General features: G+C 48.1%; 1 protein-coding gene across 8 annotated transcripts; it reads left to right on the top strand.

The window, feature by feature from the left end:
- Nucleotides 1-2,613: 2,613 nt before the first annotated feature.
- Nucleotides 2,614-14,403, top strand: LOC147971411 (uncharacterized). 8 transcript variants are annotated; one of them, XM_087526075.1, is made up of 11 exons: nt 2,621-3,092; nt 3,175-4,257; nt 4,553-4,931; nt 5,574-5,799; nt 6,150-6,247; nt 6,342-12,202; nt 12,292-12,362; nt 12,440-12,807; nt 13,257-13,371; nt 13,458-13,745; nt 13,825-14,403. In XM_087526075.1, the coding sequence occupies exons 6-11, from the start codon at nt 11,838-11,840 to the stop codon at nt 14,307-14,309; spliced, it is 1,692 nt and encodes a 563-aa protein (XP_087382201.1). In that variant the 5' UTR covers nt 2,621-3,092; nt 3,175-4,257; nt 4,553-4,931; nt 5,574-5,799; nt 6,150-6,247; nt 6,342-11,837; the 3' UTR covers nt 14,310-14,403. The 8 variants fall into 8 exon arrangements, with proteins under 8 accessions (XP_087382204.1, XP_087382201.1, XP_087382200.1 ...); XM_087526074.1 differs by having other exon boundaries at nt 4,553-4,681; nt 4,772-4,931; nt 5,574-12,202; XM_087526077.1 differs by lacking the exon at nt 6,150-6,247 and having other exon boundaries at nt 7,547-12,202.
- Nucleotides 14,404-27,636: the final 13,233 nt, after the last annotated feature.

Below are 27,636 nucleotides of genomic sequence, written 5' to 3'. Positions count from 1 at the left end.
ACCCTGGGTCACTAAGGAACTGACACGTGTACCAACGGTCAAATTTTGAACTCACACGGCAACTTTACTTGGGCTACAAGTAAAGCTGACTTGTCTGACTCTGGACAAGATTTTCTCTCAAAGTCTTCGCTCGAAGACATAGGATTTGAATTAGGCATCACTTCAGTCATTCTGACTGGTTCTCTTGGACCCCACTTAACAGTACGGTGGTTCCTACGACACAACATAAATGAAATGAAACTACGAAGGATCTAAGTCTTCGAGTTCCATAAGCTTCATAGGGAGTCTTCAGATGTCATTGTCTTCAATATGAATATCTTCATAAACCACCATTGTCTTCAATGTCTTCGTACATTTTTAGGGGTCATCTCTGGTAATAAAACCGAATCAATGAGGGACTTCTACCTGTGTTTTCCTGCAATTCTTACAAACACGTTAGTCCCTCAACTAGGTTTGTCGTCAATACTCCAAAACCAACTAGGGGTGGCACTAGATGCACTTACAACATTAATTTCACAAGATTCAGCATCGGTAAGAGGAGCAATCGAAGTGCTAATAAAATCATTATTGTTGGTATTGGAAAAATCACACAATTTAGTATTATCTTGAGCCATCGTGACAAACAATCCAACACACAAGCAAGGAAGAGGCAAACAAAAAGAGGCGGACGAAAAAGAGGGCGAATAAAATGGCAAGGGTGAGGTGGGGGAGAGGAAAACGAGAGCAAATGGAAAATAATGTAATGCGAGGGATAGGAGTTTGTGATGGGTACTTGGTATGTTTGACTTGTGTGTAGATCTCCTCGGCAACGACGCCAGAAACCCTTCTTGCTACCTCTTGAGCACTGCGTTGGTTTTCCCTTAAAGAGGAAAGGGTGATGCAGCAAAGTAGCGTAAGTATTTCCCTTAGTTTTTGAGAACCAAGGTATCAATCCAGTAGGAGACTACACGCAAGTCCCTCGTACCTACACAAACAAATAAGAACATCGCAACCAACGCGATAAAGGGGTTGTCAATCCCTTCACGATCACTTACGAGAGTGAGATCTGATAGAGATAATAATAATAAGATAATTATTTTTGGTATTTTTATGATATACTCCCTCTGTCCCATAATATAAGAACATTTTTGACACTAGTGTAGTGTCAAAAACGTTCTTATATTATGGGACGGAGGGAGTAGATTGAAAGTAAAGATTGCAAAGTAAAATAGATTGGAAACTTATATGATAAAAGATAGACCCGGGGGCCATAGGTTTCACTAGTGGCTTCTCTCAAGATAGCATAAGTATTATGGTGGGTGAACAAATTACTGTCGAGAAATTGATAGAAAAGTGCATAATTATGAGAATATATAGGCATGATCATGTATATAGGCATCACGTCCACGATAAGTAGACCGAAACGATTCTGCATCTACTACTATTACTCCACACATCAACCGCTATCCAGTATGCATATAGAGTATTAAGTTCATAAGAACAGAGTAACGCATTAGGCAAGATGGCATGATATAGAGGGATAAACTCAAGCAATATGATATAAACCCCATCTTTTTATCCTCGATGGCAACAATACAATACATGCCTTGCCGCCCCTGCTGTCATTGGGAAAGGACACCACAAGATTGAACCCAAAGCTAAGCACTTCTCCCATTGCAAGAAAGATCAATCTAGTAGGCCAAACCAAACTGATAATTTGAAGAGACTTGCAAAGATAACCAATCATACATAAAAGATTTCAGAGAAGAATCAAATATTGTTCATAGATAAACTTGATCATAAACCCACCACTCATCGGATCTCGACAAACACACCACAAAAAGAGTTAAATCAAATAGATCTCCAAGAAGATCGAGGAGAACATTGTATTGAGATTCAAAGAGAGAGAAGAAGGCATCTAGCTAATAACTATGGACCCGAAGGTATGAAGTAAACTACCCACACATCATCAGAGAGGCCATGGAGTTGATGTAGAGGCCCTCCATGATCGATTCCCCCTCCGGTGGAGCTCCGGAAAAGGCCCCAAGATGGGATCTCTTGGGTACAGAAGGTTGTGGCGGTGGAAATAGGGTTTCGTGGTGCTCCCGGATGTTTTCGGGGTATATGAATATATATAGGAGGAAGAAGTAGGTCGGTGGAGCCACGAGGGGCCCACGAGGGTGGAGGGCACGCCCAGGGGGGTAGGCGCGCCCCCTGCCTCGTGGCCTCCTCGTTGGTTGCTTGACGTCCACTCCAAGTCACCTGGATCACGTTTGTTTCAAAAATAACTCTCCCGAAGGTTTTATTCCGTTTGATATTTCTTTTCTGCGTAACACTGAAATAGGCAAAAAAACAACAATTTGCACTGGGCCTTGGGTTAGTAGGTTAGTCCTCAAAATCTTTCCCTAATAATAATAAAGCACGCATTGAGTCTCCGGGTTCACCGTCGCGGCGTTTTTATAAAAAAGTCCCTTTGCTTTTCGAAAATAGAACCCACGGTCCTTTCTTTAGTGAATCTGGGAAAACGCTTTGGTTTTACAAAAAAGACCCTTTTTGCATAAAGATCCCTGTGCTTTTTAGTATTTGACCCGCAGTCCATGGATAAGTGAAAAACGATTCGTCCACGCCGTCTTATTTTCCACCCGCGCCGCACAAGGATGGATAAGGCGAAGGGGGCGATAGATGCTGATGCGTGGGGGGAGAGAGTGGGAGGAGTGCGCGTACACGGGAGGCGGGAGGCGGGGCCAGGGAGTAGGAAGACAGCCGCGACGGCGACCAGTGCCGCGCCGCCGGCGGCGAGGAGAGCTCCGGGGTCACCGGATCGAGCGTCGCCGGGGAGGGGGACACTCCACGGCGGCGGTGCTTGGGGCTCCGACGAGCGGAGGCGAGCGGCGACAGGAGGCGACAGGAGAAGCTCCGCGGTGACCTGAAGGCCATCAGCCATGGCCGTTGTGGTTTCGCGTGCGCCCGCGAGCGGCTGCACGCTGGGGGGAGGCGGAGCTTGACGCAGCGCGGGAACCTAGCCTTGGTGCGAGTGCGACGGCGGCGCGGCTGCTGTCCTCCCGTCCAACCCGCAGCACGTCGAGCCTCACCGGAGTTCCTCCATGACGCCGGTAGGAAGCCCCTATCCCGCAGTCTCTCTCTGCTTCCTTCCCATGTTCCCTCTCTGAATCTCTCTCTCCTTCCTTTCTTCAGTAAGCAGCTGCCACTGCCCTCCATGGAGCCCCGACGCCTCCGCCATGAACCCATCCATCCCTCCTGTGCGCGCTTCCCTGCAACTCCAGACGCCCGCCCGCAGCTCTCTGCATCAAGCAGCAGCAGTTCGGGCAGAGGACGACGCCTCTGCCTCGACCGCTCGCCCCCTCTGCTTCGCGCTGGACTGCCAAGCCCCTCCCGTCCTCATCCCCGTGCAGCTGCGCGCTCTCGCCTGCCCCCACGGCGAGCTCCGCCTCCTGCGTGTGGTCGCCGCCTCCCTCAACCTCCACCACCTGCTGCAAGTTGGTGCCCAGGGCGTCGCAAGCTGCCAGCGGCGGCAGAGTTGCTGCTCCCGTGTCGTGATTGGACTCCGTGTTCTTCTCCAACAGCAAATACGTGTTCTTCTCCAACACCAATCAATGGATTTCCCGAGCCGGATTTGAGTTTCCTACTATAAGAAGGAAGGGTCCTCGGACCAGAAGCTCCATCACATCAAATCAAATCCCGTCAAAATTGCAATCTTCGTCGAAACATCTGAAGAAGCGCAGAGTTCGCCGGAGGAACAAGCGTTGGACGTGTGTGGCGGCGTGCTCGGAGAGCGGGGAGGGGCGCTGTGGTGGTGGAGATGGCCGACGCCGTAGACAAGCGCTGGGAGCTTCTGAAGCCATGGCCGAGCGAAGGGGAGAGCCGCCGTGCTAGACGAGAACAACAACCGTGGTAGATGATGTTCAGGGAGATATTACAAACTGCTAGATGTTGCTACTGTATTGACTATAAGCTGCTGGATTTCTTGCTCCCAAGTATACTTGCTTATCTGTGCTATAATGGAAAATAGCCTAACCGTTGGACCTTCAGTTTATTATATTTTCTTCTTTGTTCTTGGTAGACATGCGCAAGTCAATGGCTGATCACTTCTTTATATGCGATCCTGAGCTGATGTGAAGGTCCTATGTTTTCTTGATTGGCAGGCAGGTGAGCAAGAGGAGGACCATAGGTCAGGGAGTGTTTGGTTTCAGGGAGATCGTTGGGGAGGAGTTCATGACCATGTTCCTGTCAGTTTTTAGCCGTATGGTTCAGAGACTGGTAATTACTTTGTCAAACACACATATTCTTTCTTGATACGCATTTTCATTTTTGGTTATCTGTGAGAATGTTTAGTATACAGAGAAGTTGTTCCATGGAGCATCTAAACAAAAAAAATAACTTTTCATTTGTGATAGTTTGCGATACGCAGAGATAGGTATATCGAAGTTTGTAATGGCTCATGGCCAAACATATGAAACTGTTCCTGATACTATTTTATCCTTTTCTTAATATCATCATCATATATATATATACACACACAAATTAGAAACTTTCTAACATCTGCATATTTCAGGTTTAGGAGGATGTAGAGAGAACGATGTTCAAACGATTAAGTGCAGCATCAACAGACGTGTTCCTAAATTTTGATGACTATTAGAAAGAGAGAGGATATGGTGACCGAAAGTCTATGTGTTTGTGCCGTGTATGTGTCGGGCAGTGGTAGATTAAAGATATTTTGTAATTGGACTTGGCAAGGGATAGAGACTAGCATGAATTTTTTTTTTTTGAGCAGCGAAATGGCGCAACCCTTCGTGATTTTTGAAGTTTGAACAGAGTTATGAACCATTCGCCGCCTAATCCCTAGATTCTTGGAGTATCAAGATGGTGTGGCCATCAGGGTTCCCATCACCATGCATGCCATGCTTGAGCTCCTCAAGAACGCCACCAAGCTGGTAAGTTTCTCATATCTTTGGTCCTTTATTTAGCCTTTGCAAATCTACATTCAGTTTATTGCATCAGAAGAACACTAACCCAATCTAGCATCATACAGTAATCGTCATTGTTATGGATACAAGAAAGTACAAATATTTTCTTAGGCAGTATCTGAGCGTTATTGTCTTGTGATTGTGGCCAAGCATAAACTGACATAATGACATCTTTCAGCAAAAGTCGGTAGTGCTTCAAGCCTGAAAGTTGATACTTTAAATTTAACAACGGATTCGTGTTGTAGTGCTTCAAGTCTGATTGCTCCCTGTTTGATTCAAGGCTTAGTTCCTGTTAAAATAGTATACCTGGTCCAGTTACATATAATTCGTGTTTTGCATTATATTAAATACTCAAAAAAGGGCATGCTTGGTTGAGTAACCCCAGGTAAAATGTGGCTGCTACAAAAACTGTGGCAAACAAAATGACCACGAGCTTGGCAAATAAGTTCTGTTTCTCCCGATTTGATTCAAGTTTGAAATATTCACAGATGCTACACTTCAGGCCGTAAATGAACAAAAAAGCTAGGACTGATCTTTTAGTCAGTTTTGTGTCAATGAGTAAATCAGTGCTCGTCCTCTGAGATTGAGCATCTATTTTATTTCCCATAGGCGTGTAATGGATGATGGCTGATGCAACGATGGAGGAGGCGTATTGATGTCAGTTTGAAGCAAATCAGGAGAACGCCACCATCGGTGAGGTTGCCAGGTGAAGGAAGCAGCGGACTGGTGGCAAGGCTTTTCTACTCACCACCGTTTGAGTTCATCATCTGTCGCTACTGTACCCACTCAGTCGTATCCATGTTTGCATATTCTCCAGCCCATTCAATAATCCACGGTAAGTGGTCAGGAGCTACATAGTTTCCACTTTTGCCATGTTTTATATACCGAACTAATATTTTTTTACATGAAACTAGATTCCGATCTTCTGGTCTTGCCTACTATTTACTTATTCAAATTGATTCAGTTTTCCGTTCGTGTGCATTAGTCATATTATAAGTTGTTGCACGCTGCCGCAAGCTGCCCGGAGCCACGCAACCTCTGTCCTAAAGGCACGACATCGCTAATAATTCTGGCTCCACTTCCTCTAGGAAGCATAGTCATTGAAACCCATAATATGAGAGACAGTTTAGTTGCCCGATGGTAGGATGCTGCTATGGAGGAATAAAAGGAAGATTGTGATTACAGGTACATTTTGGATAATAGCAGGAAGGAGCTGCTGGAACTAACTAATCTAGAAAGTAATTTCTTGATCTATTTACTCACATACACAAGTAGTTGTTGAGGTAAATCAATATGCTTTTTGGGCCCAAGTAGCATTTACATTATAGTGATTTTTGTGAGAAGAAAAATATTATAGGCTGATTCCTATTGTTACAGTACCAACTTATCTTAGAAACAGAGAAGCACCAAGCTGGACTGCTAGCCGAGGAGATGCATATGTGGGCACTTTCTGCTGGCCAAGTTCAGAAGCAAATTAACTGCTTGTATTTGCATAAGCAACAGAGAGAAAATGTTAGAGAACTTAGCAAAAAAATGGTACTCGAGGCTTAGAATGTCTTGCACTTTCTGCTGTAACACATCCACTGTTTAGTGTGTTTTAAAGCAGCTTTATCCTATTTTTGCTTGAACATAAAGGAGAAAGAAATGTCTAAGAAACCGAAGGTATTGCTGCAGCTGATAGGTCGCCTACTCCTTTGGATACCATTCATATCGTACTTAACTCAGTGAGCAAATTGAGGACTACGGTTATCTTCCATGTCTATGTGAAATAAATGCGATAGTTTCATAACACCAAATGGTCCAAAGTGCATCCAATACATGGTCAAGAGCACCACTGACGTTCATGAAACCGATAATATTACAGGTCAGTGTAGATATGAGTTTTCTAATTTTGTCAAATGCAGCTATGTTATACTAACAACCCGTGTTTGCATGTCCTAATTTATGTCTGCAAAAGTGTATCTTTTGTTGATATATTATAATATTATGTGTATGTACGCGCATGTTGCACAGAGATGTTATTTGGCATGCATGAATTCTAATTTTAATTTAAAGTTAGGCATGCTTAATCTCACACACCACAAAATTTCCTTACTGTGCACTACATCTTTTATCTCCAATTTGGATAGTCTAAGCGATAACTCTTTAGTCTGATTTAATTATCTTCAAAAGTTTGCTAGAGGCTATAGATGACCTTCTGGTTTTTCTTCAATAATTTTTTTATAGTGCAATTGTATGAACTGGTTTCCCCCTCAGGGCTGTATTTTCTTTTCTTTGATAGATTCTAGAGTCATGTACTTCCGTTTCATGTGCCCATGTTTGCCATTATATGTGCCTTTCTTGTTGAGCTCTATTTGGATGAACTTTTGTTATGGGATGTGGCTTCATGGGCATGAACGGACATTTTGATCTAACCTTGTTTGAGATGTTCTTTTATGCTTGCCTCAGGCACTCAGCTTTGTGTGGTCAGTGATGACAATCGACAGTGTCTCTGTTAAAAATTATTCATAATTACTAGCAGCATTCCATAATTTGTATCGGGCTGTTTATTTATTTATTTATTGAGGAAAGGCTTGTATCAGGCTGTCCTGGTGTGGCGACCTAGGAAGGACAAACAGGGTTGGTCGTCACCAAAGATGAAAACGTTGTCGAGCCTTACTTTTTGCAAGTTGCCTCACTTCTACTACTTTTAGAGGAAACGTAGCAATTTCAGTCATGTTGCACGATCGCGGTGCATCAAGATCATAATTGCTACACTCAAAGGTTACATTGACCTTATTTCTGACATTTCCAAAAAATGTATTTAAAATGCTGCATAATGGCACATGGAGCAATTTATACTTAATATTTCGTCCGGTGCGTTGGGCATTTGTACTAGTAATATAAAAGTGTATAAATAAGCTCATTAACATCCAAAACAGATAATATAATAGCATGAAACAATCAAAAAATATAGATACTTTGGAGACGTCATCACCCTCTTTCTTTTGGATGTCTGAAACACAAGAATAACATTTGAATGGAAAAACATGGTATGACGACAAATGGAATAGGTATTGATAATGGATGGACATGGCATCTTCACATATATCATGAGCAAACTAAGCAGATGGTGGTGCAAACAAAGCAAAAGAAATGCAAGACACCTTATACAAGATATGTGCAACCAATAAAACCTTACCAAATTAGAACAGGCACCTTATTGGGTGAACAGGATAGGCCATCTGCCTTTGACTCCTTGAGCTCAGAATAGTCCTTAGGTTCATATTCTGAATATGAATCTATAGATGGGGAGCATGTGGGTTTCATTGCATCCACAATGGACCTCAATCCCTTGATACCAAGTTTGTTACCCATTGAACTGTTCTACAATATTTTTCTGATGTGCGCATTCTTATATTCATTGTGATTACGTAGAATATCTGTAAAGCATGAAAACACAAATAATAGTGAGATTATCTTTGTAATGCAGAGGATATTGTAATATAATAAAGGCTCCCTGTAAACCTTGTGTGCTATCACTAGATTCTGATGAGAGAGCCCACTTGTGTTGTAATATGGTGAGTAGAAATATAATTTGGCACAACTACACAAAAATAGGCTCTGTTGGGGGTCCCAGATGTAAGGATAGTTGGCAGATGATAGGATCATAATATACTGTATAGAAAGTTTATTGCTAAACCATGATAACGAGAGCGCAGAGTGAGTAAGCAGATCGTACTGTAGATAATAGGGGTACACCATAACCACCATAAATAAATCGGGAAAGCGGAACTGGCTGGAAAACATCAGGTTTTGCCGCTACTAATATGCAGCCTATCGATCACCTACAGGCCAACTCTATTCATCTAAAGGTGCACAACTATTACTATCAGTTTAGTCTATCAAAGACCGCCCGACTCCCACCATTTCCGAGGTATTATGGTAGACCAACTCGAAGTGCGAAATAATTTAGCAGAACCGGCCCAATAGAGGTGTCAACTGCAGATGTCCCTGCTCCCCTTTCTGACAAGGAACATACCGTGCTTACTAAAGAAGAACATAAGAGGAACATGTTAAAGAACATAAGAGGAAGCATATTATTGAGATTCCCCTTCTTTCTATACAATGTTGGTTGCCCACCCATGTGAAGGACATATGCCCTAGAGGCAATAATAAAGTTATTATTTATTTTCGTATTTCATGATAAATTTTTATTATTCATGCTAGAATTGTATTAACCGAAAACATAATACATGTGTGAATACATAGACAAACATAGTGTCACTAGTATGCCTCTACTTGACTAGCTCATTGATCAAAGATGGTTAAGTTTCCTAGCCATAGACATGAGTTGTTATTTGATCAACGGGATCACATCATTAGGAGAATGATGTGATTGACTTGACCCATTCCGTTAGCTTAGCACTTGATCGTTTAAGTTTACTGCTATTGCTTTCTTCATGACTTATACATGTTCCTATGACTATGAGATTATGGAACTCCCGAATACCGGAGGAATACTTTGTGTGCTACCAAACGTCACAACGTAACTGGGTGATTATAAAGGTCCTCTACAGGTGTCTCCGATGGTGTTCGTGGAGTTGGCATAGATCAAGAATAGGATTTGTCACTTCGATTGTCGGAGAGGTATCTCTGGGCCCTCTCGGTAATGCACATCACTATAAGCCTTGCAAGCAATGTGACTAATGAGTTAGTTGTGGGATGTTGCATTACGGAACGAGTAAAGAGACTTGCCGGTAACGAGATTGAACTAGGTATTGAGATACCGACGATCGAATCTCGGGCAAGTAACATTCCGATGACAAAGGGAACAACGTATGTTGTTATGCGGTTTGACCGATAAAGATCTTCGTAGAATATGTAGGAACCAATATGAGCATCCGGTTTCCCCTATTGGTTATTGACCAGAGACATGTCTCGGTCATGTTTGCATAGTGTCGTGGTTCTAACTCTGACAGTGATGTAGGGGGGTATGTATGGAGAGGCTAGATCTCAGCTATTGGGAAGTTGTAAACACACCAAGATGTACGAGTTCAGGCCCTTCGCGGAGGAAGTAACAGCCCTATGTCTCGGTGCCCGGAGGCGGTCGATTGGATTACTAGCGTGTGAATAACAGGGGTGCGAACCCTTCATACTGAGGAGGGGGGTGGCTTATATAGAGTCCGCCGGCCCCCTCTTGCCCTCAGTAATGCAGGGTTTAAGGTACATGGCTTCATCATTAGCCCCTGAATGGATCGAGGTTAGAGTGGGGAAAGAGTTGGAGATCTTTCCGACCGGTTCTTTGGGCTACGTGAGCGCCTCGTTTTGGGCCAACCGTCACAGATGACGTCATCAACCTCTTTCAGTCGCCTTGATCCATTCCAGGCCTTTCGTCGAGTGAATTTCTTTATGTGCGACATACCGAATGTCGGCGCGAGCGGGGTCTTCTGTTTTAGCAAGTTGTTCTGCGGCCCGCGGGTGTCGCGGGATTCGGATTTCGGGAAGCGCGCGGGACGGGAGCGGCCGCAGTAATCGGAAGCGATAAAGTGGAAGCTCCTCGATCCTCACGTCGCCTTTTTCGCCACGTACTGCGCGCACGTCTGTCGCGGGATTTGACTGGATGGCCTGGGCCTACCAGTCAGCCACTCGGAAGCGGCCCCTTATAAGTTGCCGGCTCGGGGTTTCCAAACAGTGCGCTTCCTTCTTCCTCTCTCCCTTCGCGAGTTCCTCCGCCACCTCCGTTCTCATCCTAGCGCCGCGGGTCCGTGCAAGATTTGCCGGCGACGATGGCAAAGGACAAGACATCCGCCCTGGAGCGCGCGAAGAAGGCGACGGCGCAGGGGAAAGGGAAGAGGTCCGCTCGGGGCGGATCCTCCTCAAGGTCTGCTCTGCCCCGAGGCTGGATCCAAGGCGATTGGATGGCGTCGGTGATCCGGCAAGAAGATCTCGACGACATGGTCGAGGGGGGGGGGGTCATTCCCCACGAAGCCGCGCGTCTCCCGGGGAGAGAGATCGAACCTCAGCCCCGCGACGGTGAGTGCGTGCTCCTAGCCACCCATGTCGACCGCGGGTTTTCTCTGCCGCCCCATCCTTTTTTCCGGAGCTTCCTGAACTTCTTCGGAGCGCAGCTTCACCACTTCACTCCCAACTCCATCGTATACCTCGCTGCTTTCATTTCCATGTGTGAGGGTTTCTTGGGTTGCCGCCCCCATTGGGGTCTCTTCAAGCACATCTTTACCTTCCGTTCTCAATCGGTCAAGAAGGCCAAGTCGAGTGATGAAAGGACGCAGGTGATCCAGCTGTGCGGGGGCCTGGCGATCCAGACGAGGGGAAAGAGTTGTTTTCCATCTATCACTTTTCCGGAGTTGGTCCGTGGCTGGCAGGCGACCTGGTTCTACTGTCAAGACCAGGCGACCCCAGGACAGTCGACTGGTCTCCCCCCTTTCTCACTCGACCGAGCTGAAAAACTTGCTTCTCTGAAAGTGGCGCCGGAGGAAAGGGCCCAAGTCAAAGTGCTGGCCGGTCGAGTGGTTGAGCTTGTCCGTGAGGGCGTGACGGGTATGGATTTGCTGGAGGTCTTCCTCCGGAGGCGCATCCAACCGCTCCAGGCTCGTGACCACCCGATGTGGCTGTACTCGGGTCTCGATGACACCACTCGTATCCACCCGGAGGAGGTCACTGATGAGATGCTGGAGGGGTGGCTGTCGAGCATCACAGGAAACAAGGACAACCCCCAAGGAGCCAGGAGGGTAATTCCACTCGACAACTCGTATGACGTGGACCAGGCATGTCTTTATGCTCCTGACTGAGGTCTTGTTTTTCTTCATTGGTCTTCTTTGAGTTGGTCGATTAACCTTTGTCTTGTCTGTTGTTTTCCAGGCGACTACCGAGATGTACTCGACGCCCAACGGGGCCCAGGGGCCAACTGAGGAAGGGGAGGCGAGCGGAGGTGAGAGTGGAGACGATCAAGGCGAGTGGGAGTCCGACGGTGAAGGAGAGGGAGACGACAACGTCGACTCCAGCGAAGAAGAGGAGGAGGAGGTTGAACCCCCTCGCCCGGAGGGGCGATCCAAGCTCACACACGATCCGGCGCAGGAACGTGGAAAGGCGACTGCTCCTGTTGGGCAGTCGTCGAAACGCCCTCGGACCTCTTCTCCTACGCCGACTGGAAAGGCTCCCAAGCACCCACGCGCAGCGCCGTCCAAGCCGCCCAAGGCTCTGCCCAAGATGAATATGGCCGTCCCCACCATTTCTGGGTAATAATAAAACTTGTTTTCCTTTGTCGACCGTGGACGGATCCTTGGTCGATCCATTGAGCCAACCGACTGACTTTCGAGGCTTGCAGTGCTGCCACTTCTGAGATCTCCGCCAAGGAAGACGACCAAGAGATGGAGGATGCCGTTACCTCCAACCCTGGTACGATTACTGACGTTCCGCTTTGAGTCGACTAAACATTTATTGCAACCCTGGTCGATTGAATGTTTCCTTTGTAGCCCCTCCTCATGTTATCGACCTCCCGGATGACGACGACAACGGTCCGTTGAGAGTGAGGAGGCACAAGAGGGCGTCGGCTGACAAGACCCCCCAATCCGCTCCGGCGTCCGAGGCCGTAGCTCGGGATGGTGGTGACACCACTCGGGCTTCTGTGACCTTCGCCGTTCCTCTGGCGAGTGCGCGGCCCTCGTCGTCGACTGCGGATCCGTCTTCGCTTTTTGCCGCATACCCCATCCCTGAGGACCAAGCGGCTGCTGCAAAAGAGGCTATACGTCAGGCGGGGATCATGATGGAGCAAGTGAAGTTGGCTCGGGAGGCCAGCCAAGCAGCTTATGACGCGAGCTCGGCTCTTCAGAGCAACGTCCAGGTCAGTCGACTCAACGTTTGGTCTGTTATGGTATGCTGTTTGAAGAATCTCTTTTCTGAAGATCTTTGTATCTGTACACCCACTGGGTGTGTCTGCCAATTCTTGGACGAGTGGGGGCACGCTAAGTGCACCCACTGGGTGTAGTCCCCGAGACTACGGTGGACTGCGGGCAGTCGACTGTAGTCTTTATATTGTGTTGCTGTAGCTGTATTTCTTCACTCGGTCTGGTCAGGCCATGTCGAATGGTACTGTATCCGGTCGACTGCGGGTAGTCGACTTCCTTTTATTTTACAGTGGGGGCACGCTGAGTGCACCCACTGGGTGTAGTCCCCGAGACTACTGTCGAATGTTCTTGATTTGGCTGTAGTCTTAGAAACGTCATCATTGCCTCTTAGTTACTCGGAAGCAACTTATTTTGGACGTCTGTCGACTGATTTTTCTTTTTCCAGAAATCCTGTGAACTTGTAGCTCGCTATACTGAGTTGGAGAATCAGCAGATCCAGCTCAACCTTAACTTGAAGCTTGCCCAGGAGAATTTGAAGAAGGCGCAAGAAGAAGCAAAAGGTATGGCTGGTGAGGTTCTCTATTCTTAACGGGTGGCTTTTCTTTCTTGTCCATTCTTGATGTTGGTTCCACTCGACGCGCCACAGATAAACTGGAGGAAGCTCTGAAGAAGAAGGATCAAGATCTTGCAGAGGCACAGAAGGAGGCCTCGAGCAAAACGAAGCTCGCAGAAGAGAAACTGGCTTCGGTCAGAGCTCTTGAGCAGGAGAACTCCAGACTGAAAACTGCTCTCGAGACAGCTAATCAAGATGCCAGTCGACTGAAGAAAGAAAAGATGGCTCTGCACGACAAGGCGGGTGAGCTGGCGGGGAAGGTAAAAGATCTGGAGGCTTATCTCGGTGGACTCGCCAAGAAGCTGTTCGTCATGCTCGAAGGTAATTATTCCAACCCGGCTGTCTTGTAGTTGCTGAGCCCGCGTACGGCCACTGTCTTATTCTTGAATCGTGTTTGCAGAATTCTGCCAGAGCTTCAAAGAGGAAACCAGTCGAGTGGAGCCAGGCTTGGATCCCGCCAATTCTCTCGTGAAGGACGAGGCTGCTATGAACGTGCTCCGACTGGAGTCTCGTGTTACCAGCGTTGTTGATTATCTTGCTCGGCTGAAGGTTGTGATGTCGCGGATCGACACATCACTCTGGCCCAGAACAACACTTCAGAACGACCTCGAGTCCCTGATGGTCCGACTGAATGAAGTCCCGGGTCGAGTGGCGGAATGGAAGAAATCTTCTGCTAGATGTGGTGCTGATGTCGCTCTGTCTCTGGTCCGCGTCCATTGCAAGGAGGCGCGGGAAGAAAAGCTGGCCGCCATCCAAGTTGCCAATACCAGGAAGCACAACTTTCAGGACTTCATGGAGACTTTTATTGCTGCTGCCACTCGTATTGCAGACGGGATCGACTTGGACGAGTTCGTCGCCCCTTCCAGTCCTCCTCCTGAGGAATGAAAAACTTTCGTGCTTCACTTTAAATTTGCCTCGGAATGCCGAGTGGATTTGTAACCGTTAAACTCCGCCAAGCCGAGGGCTCGAGTACTTTGATCTGAGGTCTGGGACCTTTTAGGCTTTATCCGATCTTGATTTCTCGTTGAATATCTTCATGGTTTAATTCGTCGAGTGGAACCTGATCTTCACTCGGAATAACCTTGTATTTGCGGCGCAGCTCCGAAGGAGAAGGTAGCAGTCGACTCGTGGATTGGGTTGTGTCCTGTACTTAGGCGAGCACTGGGCTGCAGCTAAGCCTCCGAGTGGGAGGTTTGCTCTTCACTCGGTAGGATTTTCAAACACTTAGGCGAGCGCTGGGCTGCAGCTAAGCCCCCGAGTGGGAGGTTTGCTCTCCACTCGGTAGGATTTTTAAACACTTAGGCGAGCACTGGGCTGCAGCTAAGCCCCCGAGTGGGAGGTTTGCTCTCCACTCGGTGGGATTTTTAAACACTTAGGCGAGCACTGGGCTGCAGCTAAGCCCCCGAGTGGGAGGTTTGCCCTCCACTCGGTAGGATTTTTAAACACTTAGGTGAGCACTGGGCTGCAGCTAAGCCCCCGAGTGGGAGGTTTGCTCTCCACTCGGTAGGAATTTTAAACACTTAGGCGAGCACTGGGCTGCAGCTAAGCCCCCGAGTGGGAGTCTGGCTCGCCACTCGGTAGGATTTCTAATTACTTAGGTGAGCGCTGGGCTGCAGCTAAGCCTCCGAGTGGGAGGTTTGCTCTCCACTCGGTAGGATTTTCAAATACTTAGGCGAGTGGTTGGACTGCAGCTAAGCCCCCGAGTGGGAGGATTGCTCTCCACTCGGTAGGATTTTTTCAAACTTAGGCGAGTGCCTGACTGCAGCTAAGTCTCTAAGTGGGAGAACTTAGGCGAGTACTGGACTGCAGCTAAGCCCCCGAGTGGGAGGATTGCTCTCCACTCGGTAGGATTTTTTTTCAAACTTAGGCGAGTGCCTGAGTGCAGCTAAGCCTCTAAGTGGGAGAACTTAGGCGAGTACTGGACTGCAGCTAAGCCCCCGAGTGGGAGGATTGCTCTCCACTCGGTAGGATTTTTTCAAACTTAGGCGAGTGCCTGATTGCAGCTAAGTCTCTAAGTGGGAGAACTTAGGCGAGTACTGGACTGCAGCTAAGCCCCCGAGTGGGAGGATTGCTCTCCACTCGGTAGGATTTTTTCAAACTTAGGCGAAACGGATTCGCAGCTAAGTCACCCACTGGGGGATTTCGTATGCAAACAAGAGTGACAGCAATTATTGGGACACTCTTGTCTTTGGTAAAAATGAACTGCAGAAATTTTTTCTTATTACATCTCGTCCAAGGGAGAACTCAAGTGTAAAAGGGGCGGAGCAGTTCCGCATTCCAAGCTCGTGGCTCGTCGATCTGGTGATCAACATTGTAGAGGTGATATGCTCCATTGTGGAGGACTCTGGTGACGATGAAGGGGCCTTCCCAAGTAGGAGCAAGTTTGTGTGGTTTCTGTTGATCCACTCGGAGGACCAAATCTCCTTCCTGGAAGGCTCGGCTCTTCACATTTCTGGCATGGAATCGACGCAAGTCTTGCTGATAGATGGTCGATCTGATCATAGCCATTTCCCTCTCCTCCTCTAGGAGGTCGACTGCGTCTTGCCGGGCTTGCTCTGCTTCGTCTTTGTTATAAAGCTCGACTCTGGGGGCGTTGTGAAGTAGATCACTCGGCAGGACGGCTTCGGCTCCGTAAACCAGAAAAAATGGCGTTCTTCCGGTCGACCGGTTCGGGGTGGTCCTCAGCCCCCACAAAACCGATGGAAGTTCGTCGACCCAAGCGCCTGTTGCGTGCTTGAGATCACGCATCAATCGAGGCTTCAATCCTTTGAGAATCAGACCATTTGCTCTTTCAGCTTGTCCATTCGACTGAGGATGCGCGACCGACGCGTAGTCGACTCGTGTGCCTTGAGAGGCGCAAAAAGCTCTGAACTTGTCTGAATCGAAGTTTGACCCATTGTCGGTGATGATGCTATGCGGGACCCCATATCTGAACGTTAGCCCTCTGACGAAACTGATAGCAGTGCAAGCATCGAGATTCTTGATAGGCTTGGCTTCAATCCATTTGGTGAACTTGTCGACTGCCACAAGCACATGCGTGAATCCGCTCCTGCCTGTTCTCAGTGGACCGACCATGTCCAGTCCCCAGACAGCAAAGGGCCAGACGAGTGGAATGGCCTTCAGGGCTGATGCAGGCTTGTGTGACATGTTGGAGTAGAACTGGCAACCTCCACACTTGTCGACTATCTCTTTTGCCATCTCATTTGCTCTTGGCCAGTAAAACCCTGCTCGGTATGCTTTAGCCACAATGGTCCGAGAGGACGCATGGTGACCACAGGTCCCCGAGTGGATATCATTTAGGATCATCTGACCCTCTTCTGGTGTTATGCATTTCTGACCGATTCCAGTCGCGCTTTCCCTATACAACTGTCCCTTTATGACTGTGAAGGCCTTGGATCGGCGGACGATCTGTCGAGCCTCTTCCTCGTCCTCCGGGAGTTCTTTCCTCAAGATATACGCGATGTATGGTACCGTCCAGTCGGGAGTGATAGCCAAGACCTCCATGACTAGGTCGACCACAGCAGGAATTTCGACTTCAGTCGGATCTGTGGCACTTTTCGGTTGCGGGGCTTCTTCTATGAAAGGATCCTCCTGGACTGACGGCGAGCGGATGTGCTCCAAAAACACATTGCTGGGGATGCCTTCTCTCTTGGAGCCTATCTTTGCCAGATCATCTGCTGCTTGATTTTTCAGTCGGGGGATGTGATGAAGCTCTAACCCCTCGAATTTCTTTTCTAGCTTTCTTACTGCGTTGCAATAGGCAGTCATAGCTGGGCTTCTGACGTCCCACTCCTTCATCACCTGATTGACCACCAAATCTGAGTCGCCGTAGACCATGAGGCGCCGGACACCGGCGTGAAATGGCCATGCGCAACCCGTACAAGAGTGCTTCATATTCTGCTTCATTGTTGGAGGAATTGAAGTGAATCTGGAGGACGTATCTGAGCTTATCTCCTCGGGAGGAGACCAATACTACCCCAGCACCAGAACCATTCAGCATCTTAGATCCATCGAAGAACATGGTCCAGCGCTCCGAGTGAACTTGAGTCAGAAGTTGCTGTTCAATCCACTCGGCGACGAAATCTGCAATTGCTTGGGACTTGATAGCCCTCTTTGCTTCGAACTTGATATCTAGGGGGAAGGAGTTCAATCGCCCACTTCGCCACTCGACCAGTTGCATCTCTGTTGTGCAAGATCTTTGACAGTGGAGCGTCGCTGACGACTGTAATGGAATGGTCAGAGAAGTAGTGTGCAACCTTCTTCGTGGTCATGTAGATCCCATATACAAGCTTCTGGTAATGGGGATATCTTTGCTTCGAAGGGGTCAAAACTTCAGACACATAATATACTGGGCGCTGAACTCTGAAGGCCTTTCCTTCTTCTTCCCGCTCGACCGTGAGTACTGTACTGACAACTTGTCCCGTGGCCGCAATGTACAGCAGCAAAGGCTCTTTGCTGATTGGGGCAGCAAGCACCAGCTGGGTGGAGAGCAGAGCTTTGAGCTCTGCAAACGCTGCGTCAGCTTCTGGAGTCCACTCGAACTTGTCAGACTTCTTCATCATTCGGTAAAGAGGCAACGCCTTTTCACCGAGACGAGAAATGAATCGACTTAGAGCGGCCAAGCAACCTGTAAGCTTCTGGACATCGTGTACACGCACAGGGTGCTTCATCCGGAGTATGGTGCCAACTTTCTCGGGATTGGCGTCGATTCCTTGTTCGGAAATGAGAAAACCGAGTAACTTTCCACCTGGAACTCCGAATGTGCACTTTGATGGATTGAGCTTGATATCATATCTCCCGAGGTTAGCAAAGGTTTCGGCAAGGTCAGTCAGTAGGTCGGAACCTTTCCGTGACTTAACCACAATATCATCCATGTATGCTTCTACGTTCCGACTGATCTGAGTGAGCAAACACTTCTGAATCATCCTCATGAACGTGGCTCCAGCATTCTTGAGGTCGAAGGGCATGGTGACATAACAGAAGCACCCAAATGGGGTGATGAAAGCCGTTTTGATCTCGTCGGGTCCATACAGACGGATCTGATGGTACCCTGAATAAGCATCTAGAAAAGACAAATGCTCACACCCCGCGGTCGAGTCCACTACCTGGTCGATGCGGGGGAGAGGGAAATGATCTTTCGGGTAGGCCCGATTGATGTGTTTAAAGTCAATGCACATGCGAAGTGACTTGTCCTTCTTGGGGACCATGACAACATTGGCGAGCCACTCGGAGTGGTAAATCTCTCGGATGAACTCCGCTGCTAAGAGCCGAGCCACCTCCTCGCCAATAGCTTTCCTCTTCTGGACGGCGGACCATCGAAGATGTTCTTTCACAGGATTGTACTTCGGGTCGACTCGTAGACGGTGCTCAGCCAGCCCCCTGGGAACTCCAGGCATGTCAGAAGGCTTCTATGCGAAGACGTCCCAGTTCCCACGGAGGAACTGGATGAGCGCTTCTTCCTATTTGGAGTCGAGCGTCGTCGAGATGTGAGTCGGAGCAGCGTCGGGGTCGGTCGGGTGAATGTGAGCTGTCTTAGTTTCACTGGACGACTGAAAAGCAGATTCTGAAGCAGGCTTCTTGGCTCGTAGCAATTCACTCGGATCAGCAGTCTTCTGGTACTCTTGCAGCTCAACAACTGCCATCTGAGCGTCAGCAATCTTCGATCCTTTCTGAAAACACTCCTCTGCTTTCTTCCTATTGCCGGTAACGATGATCACACCTCTGGGGCCGGGCATCTTCAACTTGAGATACACGTAGCATGGTCGAGCCATGAAGCGTGCATAAGCTGGCCGGCCCAGAATAGCATGGTAAGCACTTTGGAAGTCCACAACCTCAAATGTCAATTTTTCCTTGCGGTAATTCTTTGAATCACCGAAAACCACGTCGAGAGCAATCTGGCCGAGTGACTCGGCTTTCTTTCCAGGAATGACTCCATGGAAGCTCATGTTGCTGGCGCTGAGCCTGGACATCGGAATGCCCATCCCTTTCAATGTTTCAGCATACAATATGTTCAGGCCACTGCCACCATCCATCAGGACTTTGGTCAGTCGAGTGCCTTCGACAACTGGGTCGACTACCAAAGCTTGCCTCCCAGGGGTGGCAATGTGCGTAGGGTGATTGGACTGGTCAAATGTGATGGCAGTCTGAGACCACTTCAGATAACTGGGTGTCGCCGGAGCAACCATGTTCACCTCACGGTTAATGACTTTCAGTCGACTTTTGCTTTCGACATCAGCAAAAATCATCAGGGTGGAATTGATTTGGGGGTATCCATCGTCGCTATCTTCCTTGTCCTCAACTCTGTCCGACTCTTTTTCCTTATCTTTGGGCTGTTTGCCCCTCTTCATCTTTCTTGGTGTGGATGTGACATGGCAGGTCCAAAACATCATTTCCATCTTGATCCTTGACTTTCTTGGGCTTCCAAGGGCCTTTGGGTTTTCCCTTGAAATTTCCTTGGGTTACGGCCAGGGCCTCCCCAGGGGCGGCTGGCTCGGCCTTCCGCTTCTGCTTCCGACTGGAATTGCCTCAGGTTTCCTGGGCGACTGCTTTCTGCTTGCCACTCCGGAGTCGATCTTCATCTTCTCCGTTAGCGTATTTGGTGGCAATTTCCATCATCCGATTCAGGGACATTTCTCCGGTCCGACCGAACTTCAGGTTCAACTCTCTGTTCTTGACGCCTTCTTTAAAGGCACAAACTGCTTGGTGATCCGGTACGTTCTCAACTGTGTGATGCAAAGTGATCCACCTCTGGATGTAATCCCTCAGAGTTTCACTCGGCTTCTGCACGCAAGACCGCAATTCTGTAAGGCCTGCGGGTCGCTTGCATGTTCCCTCAAAGGTTGTGAAAAACACTCGAGAGAGATCCTCCCAAGTGTAGATGCTGCTGGGTGCTAACTGATTCAGCCACGCTCTGGCCGAGCCCTCTTGCATGATCTGTACAGCCACTCGGTAATCTTCGAGCCAAGTGTCAGGCTTAGACTCACCGGTGAACTTGCTGACTCCAGTCGCCAACCGAAAGTTGGGAGGAATCACTGCGGCCCTGATGGCTCGACTGAAACACTCTGGCCCTGAAACACGTACTCTGCTGCTGGCGGGCGCATCTCTGTTCTGGCCTTCCCGATGAGCCCTGTTCCTGTCAACCAAGCGTTGAAGGAGGACAGATCTCGCGTCAAAGCCTGGGTCCCTGGGGTCGACTGGAACCCTCTGCCCAACGCTATGAGGGCGCCTGTCATCTCGATGTCGAGGCGCATATGACCCACTCCTCGGGGGAGGGGTTGGCACTCGACATCGATCATCATGATCGGATCGGTGATCATACTGCTCATTCCTTCTGTACTGATCATGCCGGTCACCACGTCCCTCACGCCTCGGGGGCGACCTCGGGCTGTGAGCCGACTGGACTGTATCTGTTGCAACGGATCGACTGTGGATCCTATTCCGCGACTGAGAAACAGCGGAATTCTGGTCTCCCGCCGCCCGGAGCAACGCTCTGATCTGCAACAAGCCCCTGCCAGCCTCCGACTGGGAGGGCTGAATCGATTCTGCTATACGGGCCGCGGCGGCCAAATTCCGAACTGGGGTTCGATATACCTGCGTCAGCGGGAAGAGCTGGCGTCGACTAGACTCGGGGGACCGCCGACGCGCTTTCTCATCGAGTGCTCGCTGGAGATTCTCCAGTCGAGTGCGCTTGGCCAAGTTAGCCAAGCGCGCGTCCTCCAAGGCCCGGGCCTCAGGGGTCTCTCCGACGATAGGAGTGCGGAGTGCGTCCATGTTCCAGCGGCGAAGCTCCTCTCGCTGTAATGACGTGAGAGGTTCGGGGAGATACTCATCGTGGGGATGCGACGGGTCACCCCCACCCGCGCCTCCATCAGCGCGAGGGAAACCGGGAGGACTGTGCGTTCCGTCGACCGCCAGAATCTCAGCCGCTGGGTCGCTGCTATCGCACTCGGATGCGGTCTCCGCGGAGCCAGTCGAACAGGCCGCAGAGGGATTCGTCGGGCTCGATTGCCGCGACTTGCGGGGCGGCCGACTGGCGAGCCACGGCATGCCTCACCCACCTCTGAAGTATTGACCGACCGGAGCGCTTGCGCCGGTGGGAGACAGAGCGGGGAGACGATACGGGGGCCGACCGATACTGGGTCGACGGCTGCCGCAGGAGGACGCCACGAACGCATGCGCGGAAATGCGTCGCACCGCGGACGGGGAGCGCGTCGATGTCGAGTGGCGCCTCCTGAAGCCAGGCGGAGTCGTCGGCGATGAACGTGAGTGCGCCGAGGCGGATCTCGCGGCCCTCCACCAAAACTCCGCATGAAACGATGATCAAAGGGATCGGAAAAATCGCAACTTCTCCAACCAGGCGCTAAGATTCCTGCCCCACGATGGGCGCCAACTGTCGTGGTTCTAACTCTGATAGTGATGTAGGGGGGTATGTATGGAGAGGCTAGATCTCAGCTATTGGGAAGTTGTAAACACACCAAGATGTACGAGTTCAGGCCCTTCGCGGAGGAAGTAACAGCCCTACGTCTCGGTGCCCGGAGGCGGTCGATTGGATTACTGGCGTGTGAATAACAGGGGTGCGAACCCTTCATACTGAGGAGGGGGGTGGCTTATATAGAGTCCGCCGGCCCCCCTCCCTCAGTAATGCAGGGTTTAAGGTACATTTAAGGTTGGGCGTTACTGGTAACGCCCCTAATAAAGTGTGATAATGACCAAAAAGACTACTTAATAGCCGACCGTTTGCCTGCGGAGTGTCTTTAGGTCTCCTGGCAGTCGAGTGGTTGGCTTCATGGTCGAGTGTCTTGAACCCGTCGAGTGGGATACCTTCAAGTCGATTGAAAGGTGACGTCGCCTAGGGATGTCCCAGGGTAGGGCTCTTTGGACGGGCCCGTGCCCCTACCCTAGGTACATGGTTTCATCACATAGTTCTCGAACCCGCAGGGTCCGCATGCTTAAAGTTCTGTGACGTTCGGTATTATGAGTTTTTGTATTTTGATGTACTGAAGGTAGTTCAGAGTCCCAGATATGATCACGGACATGACGAGGAGTCTCGAAATGGCCGAGACATAAAGATCGATATATTGGAAGGTTATATTCGGACACCGGATGAGTTCAGGGGGTTATCAGATAAATGCCGGAGAACCGGGAGGTTACCAGAACCTCCCGGGGGGTTATTGGGCCTTATGGGCCCAAGTGGAGGAAGAGGAGAGGTGGCCAGCTAGGGGGGCGCGCCCCCTAGCCCATACCGAATTGTACTAGGGGGTCGGCCCCCCTTTCCTTCTTCTTCTCCTCCTCCCTTTCCTTCCCCTCTCCTACTAGGACTAGGAAAGAGGGGGGAATCCTACTTGGAGTAGGATTGCCCCCCTTGGGAGCGCCTCCTCCTCCTTGGTCGCCCCCTCCTCCTCTCCCTCCTTTATATACGGGGAGGGGGGCACCCCTTGGAGACACAACAATTGATCTATTGATCTCTTAGCCGTGTGCGGTGCCCCCTCTACCATAATCCACCTCGGTTATATCGTAGCGGTGCTTAGGCGAGGCCCTGCATCGGTAGCTTCATCAACATCGTCACCACGCCGTCGTGCTGATGAAACTCTTCCCCGAGCTCTACTGGATCATGAGTTCGCTAGACGTCACTGAGCTGAACGTGTGCTGAACGCAGAGGTGCCGTACGTTCGGTGCTGAGGATCGGTCGACCGTGAAGACGTATGACTACATCAACCACGTTGTTATAACGCTTCCGCTTAACGGTCTACGAGGGTACGTGGACGACACTCTCCCCTCTCGTTGCTATGCATCTCCATGATCTTACGTGTGCGTAGGAAAATTTTGAAATTACTACGTTCCCCAACAGTGGCATCCGAGCCAGTTTATGCGTAGATGTTATATGCACGAGTAGAACACAAGTGAGTTGTGGGCGACACAAGTCATACTGCTTACCAGCATGTCATACTTTGGTTCGGCGGTGTTGTTGGATGAAGCAGCCCGAACCGACATTACGCGTACGCTTACGTGAGACTGGTTCTACCGACGTGCTTTGCACACAGGTGGCTGGCGTGTGTCAGTTTCTCCAACTTTAGTTGAACCGAGTGTGGCTACGCCCGGTCCTTGAGAAGGTTAAAACAACACTAACTTGACGAACTATCGTTGTGGTTTTCATGCGTAGGTAAGAACGGTTCTTGCTTAGCCCGTAGCAGCCACGTAAAACTTGCAACAACAAAGTAGAGGACGTCTAACTTGTTTTTGCAGGGCATGTTGTGATGTGACATGGTCAAGACATGATGCTATATTTATTGTATGAGATGATCATGTTTTGTAACAGAGTTATCGGCAACTGTCAGGAGACATATGGTTGTCGCTTTATTGTATGCAATGCAATCTCCCTGTAATTGCTTTACTTTATCACTAAGCGGTAGCGATAGTCGTACAAGCAATAGTTGGCGAGACGACAACGATGCTACGATGGAGATCAAGGTGTCGCGCCGGTGACGATGGTGATCATGACGGTGCTTTGGAGATGGAGATCAAAGGCACAAGATGATGATGGCCATATCATATCACTTATATTGATTACATGTGATGTTTATCCTTTATGCATCTTATTCTGCTTTGTTTGATGGTAGCATTATAAGATGATCTCTCACTAAATTTCAAGGTAAAAGTGTTCTCCCTGAGTATGCACCGTTGCCATAGTTCGTCATGCCGAGACACCACATGATGATCGGGTGTGATAAGCTCAACGTTCATCTACAATGGGTGTAAGACAGTTTTACACACGCAGAATACTCGGGTTAAACTTGACGAGCCTAGCATATGCAGATATTGCCTCGGAACACTGAGACCAAAAGGTCGAGCGTGAATCATATAGCAGATATGATCAACATAGTGATGTTCACCATTGAAAACTACTACGTTTCACGTGATGATCGGTTATGGTTTAGTTGATATGGATCACGTGATCACTTAGATGATTAGAGGGATGTCTATCTAAGTGGGAGTTCTTAAGTAATATGATTAATTGAACTTAAATTTATCATGAACTTAGTACCTGATAGTATTTTGCTTATCTATGTTATTGTAGATAGATGGCCCGTGTTGTTGTTCCGTTGAATTTTAATGCATTCCTTGAGAAAGCAAAGTTGAAAGATGATGGTAGCAATTACACGGTCTGGGTCTGTAACTTGAGGGTTATCCTCATTGCTGCACAAAAGAATTACTTCCTGGAAGCACCGTTGGGTGCCAAACCCGCTACAGGAGCAACACCAGATGTTATGAACGTCTGGCAGAGCAAAGCTGATGACTACTCAATAGTTCAGTGTGCCATGCTTTACGGCTTAGAGCTGGGACTTCAACGACGTTTTGAACGTCATGGAGCATATGAGATGTTCCATGAGTTGAAGTTAATATTTCAAGCAAATGGCCGGATTAAGAGGTATGAAGTCACTAATAAGTTATACAACTGCAAGATGGAGGAGAATAGTTCTGTCAGTGAACATATACTCAGAATGTCTGGGTACCATAATCACTTGACTCAGCTGGGAGTTAATCTTCCGGTTGATAGTGTCATTGACAGAGTTCTTCAATCACTGCCACCAAGCTACAAGAGCTTCGTGATGAACTATAATATGCAAGGATGGATAAGACGATTCCCGAGCTCTTTGCAATGCTAAAGGTTGCGGAGGTATAAATCAAGAAGGAGCATCAAGTGTTGATGGTCAACAAGACCACCGGTTTCAAGAAAAGGGTAAAGGGAAGAAGAAAGGGAACTTCAAGAAGAACGGAAAACAAGTTGCTGCTCAAGAAAGAAACCCAAGTCTGGACCTAAGCTTGAGACTGAGTGCTTCTACTGCAAAGGGACTGGTCACTGGAAGCGGAACTGCCCCAAGTATTTGGCGGATAAGAAGGATGGCAAGGTGAACAAAGGTATATGTGATATACATGTTATTGATGTGTACCTTACTAGAGCTCGCAGTAGCACCTGGGTATTTGATACTGGTTCTGTTGCTAATATTTGCAACTCGAAACAGGGACTACGGATTAAGCGAAGACTGGCTAAGGACGAGGTGACGATGCGTGTGGGAAATGGTTCAAAAGTCGATGTGATCGCCGTCGGCACGCTACCTCTAGATCTACCTTCGGGATTAGTTTTAGACCTAAATAATTGTTATTTGGTGCCAGCGTTAAGCATGAACATTATATCTGGATCTTGTTTGATGCGAGACGGTTATTCATTTAAATCTGAGAATAATGGTTGTTTTATTTATATGAGTAATATCTTTTATGGTCATGCACCCTTGAAGAGTGGTCTATTTGTGTTGAATCTCGATAGTAGTGATACACATATTCGTAATGTTGAAGCCAAAAGATGCAGAGTTGATAATGATAGTGCAACTTATTTGTGGCACTTCCGTTTGGGTCATATTGGTGTAAAGCGCATGAAGAAACTCCATACTGATGGACTTCTGGAATCACTTGATTATGAATCACTTGGTACTTGCGAACCATCCCTCATGGGCAAGATGACTAAAACGCCGTTCTCCGGAACAATGGAGCGAGCAACAGACTTGTTGGAAATCATACATACTGATGTTATGTGGTCCGATGAATATTGAGGCTCGCGACGGGTATCATTATTTTCTCACCTTCATAGATGATTTGAGCAGATATGGGTATATCTACTTAACGAAACATACGTCTAAAACATTCGAAAAGTTCAAAGAATTTTAGAGTGAAGTGGAAAATCATCGTAACAAGAAAATAAAGTTCCTATGATCTGATCGTGGAGAAGAATATTTGAGTTATGAGTTTGGTCTACATTTGAAACAATGTGGAATAATTTCGCAACTCACGCCACCCGGAATGCCACAGCGTAATGGTGTGTCCGAACGTCGTAATCATACTTTACTAGATATGGTGCAATCTATGATGTCTCTTACTGATTTACCGCTATCGTTTTGGGGTTATGCTTTAGAGACAGCTACATTCACGTTAAATAGAGCACCATCAAAATCCGTTGAGACGACGCCTTATGAACTGTGGTTTTGCAAGAAACCAAAGTTTTCATTTCTTAAAGTTTGGGGCTGCGATGCTTATGTGAAAAAGCTTCAACCTGATAAGCTCGAACCCAAATCAGAGAAATGTGTCTTCATAGGATACCCAAAGGAGACTGTTGGGTACACCTTCTATCACAGATCCGAAGGCAAGACATTTGTTGCTGAGAATGGATCCTTTCTAGAGAAGGAGTTTCTCTCGAAAGAAGTGAGTGTGAGGAAAGTAGAACTTTATGAGGTAACTGTACCTACTCCCTTATTGGAGAGTAGTTCGTCACAGAAACCGGTTCCTGTGACACCTACACCAATTAGCGAGGAAGCTAACGATGATGATCATGAAACTTCAGATCAAGTTACTACTGAACCTCATAGGTCAACCAGAGTAAGATCCGCGCCAGAGTGGTACGGTAATCCTGTTCTGGAGGTCATGTTACTTGACCATGATGAGCCTACAAACTATGAGGAAGCGATGATGAGCCCAGATTCCGCAAAATGGCTTGAAGCCATGAAATCTGAGATGGGATCCATGTATGAGAACAAAGTGTGGACTTTGGTTGACTTGCCCAATGATCGGCAAGCCATCGAGAATAAATGGATCTTCAAGAAGAAGACTGACGCTGCCGGTAACGTTACTGTCTACAAAGCTCGACTTGTTGCGAAAGGTTTTCGACAAGTTCAAGGAGTTGACTACGATGAGACCTTCTCACCCGTAGAGATGCTTAAGTCCGTCCGAATCATGTTAGCAATTGCTGCATTTTATGATTATGAAATTTGGCAAATGGATGTAAAGACTGCATTCCTAAATGGTTTTCTGGAAGAAGAGTTGTATATGATGCAACCTGAAGGTTTTATCGATCCAAAGGGTACTAACAAAGTGTGCAAGCTCCAGCGATCCATTTATGGACTGGTGCAAGCCTCTCGGAGTTGGAATAAACGTTTTGATAGTGTGATAAAAGCATATGGTTTTATACAGACTTTTGGAGAAGCCTGTATTTACAAGAAAGTGAGTGGGAGCTCTATAGCATTTCTAATATTATATGTGTATGACATATTGTTGATTGGAAATGATATAGGTTTTCTGGATAGCATAAAAGGATACTTGAATAAGAGTTTTTCAATGAAAGATCTCTGTGAAGCTGCTTATATATTGGGCATCAACATTTATAGAG

The sequence above is a fragment of the Triticum urartu genome, chromosome 5A, assembly GCF_056163025.1.
Source record: "Triticum urartu cultivar PI428250 chromosome 5A, HENAU_Tu73, whole genome shotgun sequence".
Classification (NCBI taxonomy): domain Eukaryota; kingdom Viridiplantae; phylum Streptophyta; class Magnoliopsida; order Poales; family Poaceae; genus Triticum; species Triticum urartu.
The sequence above is the reverse complement of the archived record's forward strand: the minus strand, read 5'-3'. Positions and strand labels throughout refer to the sequence as shown.

What these genes read in the sequence shown, in the direction of transcription:
- LOC147971411 (XM_087526078.1), top strand. Translation starts at nt 11,838, where the DNA reads ATGTACTCGACGCCCAACGGGGCCCAGGGGCCAACTGAGGAAGGGGAG. An exon ending in TGCCGTTACCTCCAACCCTG is followed by an intron (nt 12,363 to 12,439) that starts GTACGATTACTG and finishes TTTCCTTTGTAG; the next exon opens with CCCCTCCTCATGTTATCGAC. An exon ending in GCTGTTCGTCATGCTCGAAG is followed by an intron (nt 13,746 to 13,824) that starts GTAATTATTCCA and finishes TCGTGTTTGCAG; the next exon opens with AATTCTGCCAGAGCTTCAAA.